The 12,553-nt window shown below is 35.5% G+C and overlaps 1 protein-coding gene across 1 annotated transcript; it reads left to right on the forward strand.

Moving 5' to 3' along the window:
• Positions 1 to 347: 347 nt before the first annotated feature.
• arl4ca (ADP-ribosylation factor-like 4Ca) lies at positions 348 to 2,502 on the forward strand. The gene has a single exon (XM_052590670.1). The coding sequence runs from the start codon at positions 931 to 933 to the stop codon at positions 1,507 to 1,509; it is 579 nt and encodes a 192-aa protein (XP_052446630.1). The 5' UTR covers positions 348 to 930; the 3' UTR covers positions 1,510 to 2,502.
• Positions 2,503 to 12,553: the final 10,051 nt, after the last annotated feature.

Below are 12,553 nucleotides of genomic sequence, written 5' to 3' on the forward strand. Positions count from 1 at the left end.
AAATGACTAAATGTAAATGTAAAATAAATATAAATAAATAATACGTCACAATTTTTTAAATCATAATTACAAACATATGAATCTGAAACTTAAAATTAAATATTAGTAATTTTCTAAAATGCAAACTAGTATTTTATATATATATATATATATATATATATATATATATATATATATATATATATATATATATATATATTAGTTTAAATATATAAAAGCTTAAGCATTTAAGTTTTTTTGTTTGTTTTTTAGTCTCATGATGTGCTCGCGGTGGCTTTGCATGAGGTGTTGTGAAGTGAGTTTATGAACTGGTGTCTCCATGCTTCTTCTTCCCTGTGTGGGAGGAGTTCACACAGATTTGTATTCCTCATGCACACGCACAGACAGCAGCAGAAGCAGCGGCAGCGCTTCAGTTTGAGGCAGAGCACAGCGGGGAAACCTCCATCTACTCTCACTGACGGCTTGTTTTTATCACCACTGAGGAAACGCCTCGCTCCTTGACCTTAGTGTCTCTGATTTATGCTGCGTGGGGACGAAATCTGATCGGGCTCTTCGGAAAACATACAGAGGAGACAAACGCTGGTCTGCAGTCTGCAGCACAACATATCATCTGAAAACCGGAGGAGAACCCAACGCCCTTCCCAGACCGACCATGCATGGGATGATGTGTAATGGAGATCAAAGAATGCTGGTATGGTTTCGCGTGGATAAGTATGGACCATTGACACATTGAGGTGCCTCTCCTGTGCATGTTTTTTGGATCGCTTTACGGGATCATAACCTGGTGGTTTTCCTTCAGTCTCCAAGCCATCGAGTTTGAAAGCTAAATAACCAATGAATCGGGAGCCTGGAAGCCTCGAGCTGGTCTTCACATGCTTGTAGAATCAAGGTTGCTATGTGATTTATTGATCGTCATACATTCGTCATAAAATGGGGAACGGTTTCTCCAACATTGCTGCGTTCCAGTCCCTGCACATTGTGATGCTGGGATTGGATTCGGCCGGTAAAACCACTGTACTGTATCGGTTAAAGTTCAACGAATTCGTCAACACCGTCCCAACCATCGGCTTCAACACCGAGAAGATCAGACTCAGCAATGGCACCGCCAAAGGCATCAGCTGTCACTTCTGGGACGTCGGTGGCCAGGAGAAGCTGAGACCCCTGTGGAAATCCTACAGCCGCTGTACGGACGGTATTATTTACGTGGTGGACTCCGTAGACGTCGACCGACTCGAGGAAGCCAAGACGGAGCTGCATAAAGTCACCAAATTCGCGGAGAATCAAGGAACTCCTCTGCTGGTGATCGCCAACAAGCAGGACCTCCCTAAATCCCTGACGGTCACCGAGATCGAGAAACACCTGGCCCTCCATGAACTGAGTCCCTCCACCACGTACCACGTCCAGCCGGCCTGCGCCATCATCGGCGAGGGTCTCCATGAAGGGATGGACAAACTATATGAGATGATCGTCAAACGAAGGAAATCTCTTAAACAGAAGAAGAAGCGATAGACAATTACGGATTTGCAGAGACTTTAAAGGGATGGTTCACCCAACTCCGTCATCGTTTACTCACCTCATGTTGTCTCAAACCTGTGCGACTCACCTTCTTCTGTTTTTGTCCGTACAATGAAGGTCAGTGGGGTCCAGAACTGTGTGGACACCACTGACTTTCACTGAACGAAATCAGGGGAAAAAATACAATAAAATCCTCTTTTTGTGTATTGTAGAAAAAGAAAGGTGTACAGGTTTGGGATGACATGAAGCTGAGTGGATGATGACAGAATTGCCATTTTTGGGTAAACTAAATGTTGCCATTAAAGACATGATGGGGTTTGCCCTAGGGTGTGCAGGATTTGGTAACACTTTACAGTAACTTTCAAGGATATCAAAATGCTCAACAGATCATTAATCAATGTACATTTATAGTGTCTGAAACATTCATACATATTAATGTTTGAATCTACATGAACTCTTGATCTGTTCAAAAAGGTAGCTTAAATAAAAAGACTAAATAAATGATAAAGAGTCAATTAAAGTAATGTTTCAACCAATGGCATGTCTGCTATGGAAACCAATCTTTATTTCTGCGATTCGGTTTTGGTGCTGCTTGTTGCGCAGAAATTACACACTTTAAGCATGTTTCTTATTGAAGTTATTCTTGAAAGTTACTATTAAGTGTTACTGTGGATGGAAAAAAGTGCTTAAATAATATGCTTACATATAGAACCAAAAACGTAAATAGCAAAAAAAAAACAAAAAAAAACAGAGAACTAGTCAATAATTTAAAATGCATTACAGTAAAAAAAAAAAAAAAAAAAAAAAAATGGGCCGGACCCATGTTGCTGCTTGAAATGAACTCCATAAATATCAATAATAATCGTTAGCCTGTGCTTTTAAGAAACCCTGTATGAAGATTACTTTTGTTATGAAATCATTCCTTAAACTGAATGCCCACAATCACCTGTATGTGAATTTAAATGATTAAAATGATTATTTTGTACATTCTTATGCTCTTCCTGCTTAATTAGCAGTGCATTTAATCATAAAATTCTGTTTTTCTTTTTAAAATTCAGTGCCGACAGGCCTCGACCATAACCCATGGAAGCTTGTCTCCACCATAGGATAACATAAATAAATAAAACAGAAATGAAGATTTTTTTTTTTTTTTTTCTGAATCTCATATTTTGGACTTTCTCTCAATTCTGAGAAAAAAAGAGCCAGAACTGCAATAAATAACCTCAACATTCAACGAAAAAAAAAAGTAAAAATTACGAGCTCTAAACTTAGATTTCTGGGAAAAGTATAAATTGCGAGATATAAACTCAGAATGTATTTTTTTAAGCCATAATTGCGAGAGGTATACTCAGAATTCCGAGATGTAAAATCTGATTTCTCAAAAAGAAAAAAACAAGTCACATTTTTGTCAAGTCAAAAAAGTTTCAGAGTGTATTTCTTGCAATTCTTCTACTTTTCTTTCTCCTTCTTTTTTTTTTTTATAATTGCGGGGGAGAAAAATTATGAATTGTGAAGTAAAAATGTTGCAAATGACCTTTTTTACTTATTTATTTATTTTCCCCCATGGCTGAACTGGTCTCCCATAATAACAAGATACATTTGTTTCTCATATAAATGCTACCTTGAACTACAATCAGAGGTTGCTCTATTATGAAACCATGTAGTGAAAGGAAGACTATTTATGCACATGATGCCAAAAATATTCAAAATAAATTATACTGAAATACACACAACACGTGTAGCATTTTGTTGGTGTGCAACCTGACCTAAACACTTCAGAAAAGTCCGCATTCAGCATTACCACGGGCGGCGAGCCTGTTTTCTGTAATTAAAGTTGCCGTTCGGTACAACAGCCATCACCCATAATTCCCTGAGCTGTCAGATCTACATGATTTCACAGCGCTGGACGATGTAAATCCCTCTGATTTAACTCCAGGCTGGCCGAGGCCCACACGTGCTCGCGTTTGAGCGTGGCACACTCTCAGCACCGGGATAATGACTTTTCAGTGCTCAGCGAGATTTTAAATGGATATTAATAGGAGAATTCACCCATTTTGTAATTAGAATAAGCCACAGTAGGCCGGAGAAATCCCTCTGATGGGGGTGTGACTGGGGCGCTACACAACACCTGCTGGGTGGGCATAAACAGATGTGTCCACATGGAAACAAATATCTACTTGTACAAGGCTGTACTGTGGTTTTAATGAGAATACGCTTGATTTTAAAAAAGTTATAAAGACAATTTTGCATGCAAGATGTCATGATGTCATGCTGTTTTTAGAAATTTACACTTACAAAAAACAAAAAAAAATTGGTGCTCAGCTATTAATAATGGTTCTAATAAAAGCAAATAAATCAAATAAATAAATAGGATAACATACTTTTTCTTTTCAAATATAAATCTATTTGTAACGTCATAAATGTCCTAATATCTTTACTGTCACTTTTGATCGATTCAATGCATCATTGCTGAATAAAGTATAACTTTTTATAATAGTAGAATATCATGTTTATATATATATATATATATATATATATATATATATATATATATATATATATATATATATATAATATTTAAAATTTAATGTTTTCATTTTAATAATGTTTTTTACTTTAATAACATCAATGTATCAGTTGTACTAATATTCTCAATACTGCCAATTTCACTGTATTTATGATCATATAATTAGCCTTGACAAACATAAGAAATTTCTTTCAATGAAATGCGCACAAATAAAAATTAATAATATAGTAAATATAATAAACTTTGTGCAAAATTATTTTCATTGTATAAAACCAACCTTAATAGAAGATGATCATGAACTAGACTTTTATTTTGTCTTTTGATCATCCTCATTTGTCATCGACCCATAAACCAATATAGCTGCTATGTTTGTACTGCCTGATCTCTTTGACAATCACAGTGTGCGCCATAATTTCAGCCACATTAATTACACATCATCTAAATAAACCCATGGCCTTACGTGTGAAATTCTGCAAAGGTATCTCACAGGATGAAAGTCTGGCTCTGAATAATCAAAAAACCCACCAAGGTCACTCAAAAGATGATACAGATAATTCATCTCAGCATCCACCTTTAAAAAAAAACCATGCTTTGGGAATGACAGGCTTTTTTTGGAGCAGGTAATGGGGTCCTATAAATAGACCCTAATAATTAATGTGGCACCCACTGGAAATCCTGCAAAAGAAATGGGACGCTCAGAGACGATTGAGTGGTTAGTGTTGGACAGGCCAGTGTGTCCCAATGCATGATTTGTTTTCTTTCTTTTTTTTTCAGTGAACTTTGTTGTCTTCTGATGCATAAAGGCATGGATTACTCATAATTTTATTTATGGAAATGCAGATAAGGAAATCTCTGTTCCCAAGGAAACTATGTGATATTATCAGTAAACAACACTCAGACAAGTTTCACGTCAAGATTGTTGCCAGCAAGTGGCAGAGAAAAAAATAAAAATAAATATAAACAATGATAGGTATAAAACATTATTTTGATGTATTTTTTTTACCATGGTAACCTTAGTTCCGAGCATAATATCTACTATTAAAATAAAATCATAATAAATTAATATGGGATCTCCTGACATAAATTATATGTGTGTGTATATGTGACATTGTTTGCAAATATTTTATTGCATTGATTATAGTTGAATGTGGCTTTCATGGCTGCAAATGCGATTAAGATTAAACAATTCAAATTGAAAGTTAAAATAAATAAAATTCAAATGTGGCTTTCAGTTATGGCTGATTAATAAAAACCTCTACAATAAAATAACAGTAAATAAAAGAATACAAATCAAAATAAAATAACGATTAAAAATAAAAATATTAAATGTATTCTAATAAAATAAAAAAACACAATAAAAATACCAAGTAAAAAATAAAAAGGATAACATTTGCAATTAAAAATAAATATATAATATGCAATTATATTGTATTATTCTGTGTTGAAAGAATTAAATATTTATTTTACATGCCAGACAGATTGAAATACATTTGATTGTTCCCACTTTCTTTAATTATATACTACGCACGTTAATATATACAATCACATTGTTGCGTTGAAGGATTTATTGCTATTTGAACTTTCTCCTCATACAAACAAGTTATTAAAATGTCATTTGTTACTCTGAACATGCAGCCAGTGTTTTGTTTTACTGTCCGTAATGAGTTGTTTGAGTGATCGCATGCAAATTGTATGTTTTTATGGAGCACAGAAAGTCCTATTTTGAACTCGCAAGAGTTAGACTCAAAACGGCCATGAAGGAGCAGGGAAAATGGTATCTGTGTGTTTGAAAGAAAGAAAAAAAGAATATCTATTTGGGTCATATTGAAGGATTTGTCTATTATTAAACCCAGTTTGCTATCACACAGTTTTCTGTGTGAATCCATAAAGCTTTCAAAACACACCTGGAGAAGCAGCTTCTCAGTCTTTGTGACTGAAATATTTGGGAGTTTGTTACCCGTCGTGACATGCCTTCTCGTGATTGCCGTCTTTTCGTACGACACCTGTTTTTACTGCTCGTTGCTTTCCTCTTTTAATCTCTTTGTAACTCCTTGTTCTCTTCTCCTCCAAGCATTGTCTTTCTTTGTCCGCTCACCCACTTTTAGACTCGTCATTCTGCAGCTAAATAGATTGAAATAAGTGGAGACGTCTACGGTAGCAGAACAGATGCTCTAAGAAACGGGGTAAAGCCCTCTAGAGACCCACACTACAGTGGGTCGCATGGGAAAACTGATGGTTCACTGGTCAAATGAACTTCAACGGGGCCTGCTAGTAGAATAGCCTTCAGCAAATGGGGCATCCATGAATATTGTTCTTTGGTGAGCCGCAGATCCTGTTTTAGTTGTTGCTGATGTTTTTCGAAGTTGTAAATAAAGCACAAATTGAATACATTTTTACTTTGTACTTCAACATTTTTACATTGTAAGCCTATTCAACGTGTTACCTGCTGTTTCTTTGTAACTGTTTGTGAAATTTACTAGTGATTTCACAACAACAAATGATATCAATGTTGACCTTATTTATTTAAAGGAATAGTTCACAAAAAAACTAAATACATTAATAATAATTAAAAAATAATTTATAATTAAAAATGATAATAAATGATTGAAATACATGTTAATCTAATGATCATTAGAACAATTAATCGACTAATCTTCGATTATTTTACTGATTAATCAGTAGAATTTGATTGATTATTCAGCTCTTGTAATTAGTTAAAATATTGTTATACGTAATAAATAAAAGAAAATCGAATCACTTCAGCTTTGGGAAATAATATTATGTAATTACAATCATTATACAATTCATTTATACAAATAAATATATTTGACACAAAATGAGATGACAGAGAAACCTTCTTATTTAACATTTAATTACTAATATTTAATTACTAAAATTAACTGAATGACACCTCATTCTGCCTAATATCTCCTTTCTTAAGTATATAATAGAAACAAAATAAAGGTAAGTGATTAGATGTTTTTTTTTTTTTTTTGGATAAACAATTTTATTCACAGTATACACTACCAGTCAAACATTTTTGAACCCTAACACATTGTTTTTAAAGAAGTTTCTTCTAATCATCAAGCCTGCATGTATTTGATCCAAAGTACAGCAAAAACAGTTACATTTTGAAAGATTTTTTACTATTTAAAACAACTGTTTTATGGTGTTCCTGTAGCTCAATTGGTAGAGCATTGCATTATCAAGCGCAATGTTGGGGGTTTGATTCCCCCGGGAACATATCATAAGTAAAAAATGTATAGCCTGAATGCACTGTAAGACACTTTGGATAAAAGTGTCTGCTAAATGCATAAATTTAAATGTAAAATATATATATATACAACTTTGTCTAAAAACAAACATAATTAAAACAATATTGACCTTATTTCTTAAAATAAATTGATCAAGGAAAAAAAAAACTAAACTATTGTATGTTATTATTATTATTATTTATTTATTTATTTTTACAGTATCATTGTCATTTATTATTTGCACACCGTGGCCCGAATTCGCAAACATTTTTATCTTACACTAAGAGTTCTCCTAAATAGCAGTAAAAGTTTCTAGCCATGAGTTTTGCTATGGATGATGTCAGCATACTTACTAACTGTGCACACATTGATTGGCTGATATTCTCTGTCAGAGATTTATTCATAACAAATATAGTAGAGGGAATATTATGTTGCCATATTCAAATAAATGTAAAAAAATATAATAATTAATTAAATGTCATTAATTAAACATGTATGCTATATATTCAGCTAATTGTCAGCCTCTTATATGTTTGATTCTCGTAAACAATTATTCAATATGCATTAGGGCTGCCCTCAACAGAAGTTTTTTTCTGGTCGACTAGTAGTTGTTCATTTTAAGCATCAGTAGACTATTAATCACACTTTTATTAATAAACCATATAAATCATAATAATGAGCCTTTAGTTGCCTACATTGCCTAATAAGCGCTCAAGCGCACACAAAAAAAGGCACTGGCAAATATAACAATTATGAATGTGGTAGGGATAATTTTTCATGTCTATAATAAGGCAAGAATACACAGAGTTTCGAAGTTCACAGACCGAGATGGCAGAAAGCACATCCTGTTTGCTTTCATTATTTTACAAAAGCACAATGTTTCGTTGTTATTCTGAGTGCACAAGAATAAATGTAGAGTCTTTACAAATACAAAATATGCCTTACTCTTACCTCTATGACCAAAAATGACTAAGTATTTTAAGAGCAAAGATCACATCAGGGCCACCATCTGTCCTGCAGTTCAGCTTCCACTCTCCGCACAAACACGTGAACTCATTTTTCTAGGGTAACATTAGATTGAACTGATGCAAAGTTGCTACTACATACATATTGTAGATAATAAGCCATATTTGAGGTCGATGAATGTTAGTTGAGCACATGGATGTCCTTCCCAATGTACTATATTACCACATAGACCAGCCATTAATGATTTGTCCGTCACAGACTGCGTGATTTCGCCACTTCATGCGGAATTTTTTTTTTCTTCCTGCGACTAATAAAATGTTGGTAATATGCATATAAAAAACCTTTTAATTAGCAAAACTTAGTAATCATGGCTGAGAAACCAAAAAGAAAACCAAACTTGATGCGAGAACTGCTATATATTAAGGATATAATCAAACATTTTGAGTTGGTATAAAATCCTAACCAGATTTAGATGTTTTAAATTTTTTTTTAAATAATTGCTAATAAATAAAAAGTGTGAAATGTTAGAATATAAAAAAAAAAAAAATTGCATGGGAAAGTTTTCATAATCTTTCATAAAAATGTACTAACTGTCGAAAAACCTCAAATTTTTGCTGATGTAACCAAGGCCACACTGAACATAGGAGTAAAATATTAGCCCATATATAGTACATGCACATTTCACAATCCCAACAGATTGTCTTTTTGCCTCTCTGCCTTTTCTTCTACTTTTGTTATCACGCAGAAACCAATATCTTCCACCCCAAACAGAAATCTATCACTCCGTTCTGTTCCTGTGCCCTACTTTCTCACAACTTCTTCAATCCCCCCCACCACACCACACACCTTCCTGTCATCTTTTTCTGTCTTCCTCTTTCATCCAATGCATCATTCGTTTCTGCGCTCATGGATATGGAAGACGCTGCTTTGCCGCCGTGTTTGTTTACTGCATATTGTTGAGAACTGATTAATCCTGCTTAGTAGTTCAGTGCCATCAAGTCTATCTCTCTTATGTTTATCTTCTCATCCTGTGTGGGTGTTTTTGCATTCGGGTCATTTAAATCGCACCGTCTGGATTAAGTCTATGGGAATGTGCCATATATGCTAACATCAGTGCTGTCTTAAAAATACAATGGAGCTTTCATGTTTTGTTGTCGGTGCTGAGCTTCCAGGGGATTTGTGTTTTGTTTTTATGGCACACTGTGCTGTGCCTCGGGCCTTTGTGCTGAAAAAGTCATATCAAAAGGCTTTGATTGGCGATGAGGTCATATGACACTCATGTCACACTATGCCAACAATCCAGTATCAGAAACCAAAGTCACAAACTGTTTCCAATGTGTTCCAAGGCAGCTGATCAGAGAGAGAGGGAGATGGAAGACATAGAAAAAAATTACATATTGTTTTTTAGTGCCCTAAAGGGTCTCGGTCAACCCTATTACTGAGACAGGCCATTAAACTAAAAGCTCTTTGTTACGTAACATACTTGTGACAGGCTTCAGTTCACTGCTGTCCCACAAGGTCACTGACATTTGTTCTCAATAGCAATGTGTGAAAGAATTTCTACAATTTGTAGACAAACAACTCCATATTATCTCTTGTTAAAGGCTAACATCCCAAACTATGTTACTGGCCAAGAATGAGAATGTTACAGTTGAAGAACATTATTTTTTAAAAGTAATGCATTGCAATATTGCATTACTCTATAAACTGTAACTAAATGCATTACTTAGCTATGTTTAATGGAAAGAAATGGAATGTAAAGTAATACGTTAGTAATAAGTAACTTAGGTTGCTTATTTTCTTGCAAATTTAAAAGTTATGAGTTGCTTTACTAGCTACTACTAATATTTATACATAGCTCACGTTACTTGTAATATGTTACTCTCAATGCCACAGTTTTTTTTTTTTTTGGGTATTTTTTTTTTTTTTGGTACGCAATCCAATGTACAAAACATGTATTTCAAGCCACTTACAAATCTCAAAAATAAAGTGCTCAGGCTCCAAGTCAAATTTAAATCCACCCTTTTCTTAATTTCTCGCACCATTTTACTCCCCTGCTCCTTCGCACGAGTGCTTGTAAGAGCGTGTTCAGACAACATGGAGAGTTCAGAGACGGGTTAATCCCTCCTTCCCAGGTGTGTGGCTCCACATGTGTCTCCCAACTCAGTCGTTCTCTCTCGGTAGTTTTGAGTGTGTGTTTCTGCAGAAACATGTTTTATTTGCGTCAGAACATCAGCCTCATCTGAATACTGAAGCTTTGCAGTGCATTTCATTATCACTTTAATTAGGAGAGCAAATGAATCATTTGCCGTGCTATGATGGGGGAGATGCCATGTTGCAAATCTTCTTTTGATCACCATTTCATCTCATATTTGGGATATCTCATTCTTACCCATCCATTAATTCTTGAAACCGCTTATCTTATGTAGGGTTGTGAGCCATTCCTACCCATTTGGGAAAAGGGGCAGCTTTATCCTTTGAATGTTTGATTATGTCTGCATAGATCATCAACCACTCTTTACGACAAAATCACACATTTTAAGGCAGTAACACATTAAGGAGATGTTGCAGAACTAGCCAGAGAAGGTGGATAAGACACACTCAACCCTGCCAGCCTCCAATGCATAATTTGTCCAGTACATCACCATCAAAGCCAAAAGCACTGCATAATGTCAACAATCTGTGAACATGTTCCTCCGGTCTCAATTTGTAGTTGCGTGTTTTTCATCTTAACGCTCAGGACCCTCTTCGGTGGTAAATGCCGGAAAAAAAATGTTGGGGACGTGCAGCTGTTGTTTCTGATGTGGGTTCGTTGCTGTTAGTTCCTGGCTGAGTGTCTGAAAAGGTTTGGCTCTCCTACCAGCACCCATGTGGTGACCATATTCACAGACTAAACACATACTTTTAAAAGCATGGAATGAAAATGTTAAGCACACACATATATGCATGTTAAACTATGGTAAACATCTAATTTCTGAAGGTCAGTGAGTTTGAAATTAAGTAAAGACGTAAAACAGTGCATTTACTTAAATATATTTCCGGTTGCACAATACAAGGGAATACAAGGTAACTACATGGGGTAGGGTTAGGTTCAGGGGTAGGTTCAGGGGTAGTACCTAGTTATTACATAGTTATTGAAATTACTATAATAAGTCCATAGTATGTACATGGGGAACAGGACTGTAAAATAAAGTGCTACCATATTTCCTGTCAAACACATATCACTGCTCTTTCCAGGTACTAAGTCAATATTAGCCTGGTGAGTTACATTGATCTTCTTGGAAGTTGTTGAGAAACCCTCAGCTTGAAGGAGAAAGGGATTTTTAGCTGTAGTCTGGAAACGTGCCATCTCATTCACTCAACAACTGATTCTGGGAAAGCCGACAACATGGTAGACTCTTGCAAGCAAAGCAAAACTTTCTCTCTGGGCATCTTCGGTAAAGTGCAACAAAACCCTTACGTTAAGTAAAACCTAAATTTTTATTGAAAGGGTATCATGATGGATAAGGTTATTAAAGGGTTTTCTTAACTAAAGGAGTTTGTTCTAACCAGAACCTGCATGAGGACTCTCCTGGAAATGGAAGAGTTTACAGCTTTCTATAAATCTGTGTGCCATTTTCTGTGGGGCATTTCACTTGCTTTATCCACCTACATGAGTCATTGTACTTTGTCTGAAGTCTGGTCCATCTTATTCTGGACGATAATTAACCACAGGTTTGCGAGAGAGGTTCAAAGATGGCCATCGTCACAGTCTTGCGACCAAAGATAGCCTGATAGAAATTCAGCATGTTCATCGCACAGTGTGTTTGCAGTTACGACCCACATTTACTGACCAACCAATAAAAATGCGACATGAAAACATAATACATAAAACTGCTTACCTCAAGCTCTTATTTCTACCACTTTCTCCGCTCCCACTTATTTTCAGCACACATAAAACTACAACTGTCAACGTGTGACTTTTGGTGTGGAACAATGGTATTTTATAAACCATACTACACTTGAGAGATCTAGAATACGGTTCAAGTGTTCTCCAGTTTGGTTTGCGAAGTGTGAAAGTTACTTGGACTAACTGGTACAATTGGAGAGGTGTGGAGCCCAACTTGGATTTGGACCAAGCAACAGAATAAGCCTCTTAAGCCTCTTTCACACTGAACGTCGAACCCAACAAATTGCCGGGTTTAGTCCCGGAACGAGCGCTGTGTTAACAAAAGCCAGATCTAATGCCGCGTTGTAGTGATTTTGCACGTTATTGCGCAATCATTTTACCAGGTGTTTTGAAGGTAGATCA

This window comes from Carassius gibelio, chromosome B22 (assembly GCF_023724105.1).
Source record: "Carassius gibelio isolate Cgi1373 ecotype wild population from Czech Republic chromosome B22, carGib1.2-hapl.c, whole genome shotgun sequence".
Lineage (NCBI taxonomy): Eukaryota > Metazoa > Chordata > Actinopteri > Cypriniformes > Cyprinidae > Carassius > Carassius gibelio.

Coding starts and splice junctions, on each gene's coding strand:
- arl4ca (XM_052590670.1), top strand. CDS start 931: ATGGGGAACGGTTTCTCCAACATTGCTGCGTTCCAGTCCCTGCACATT.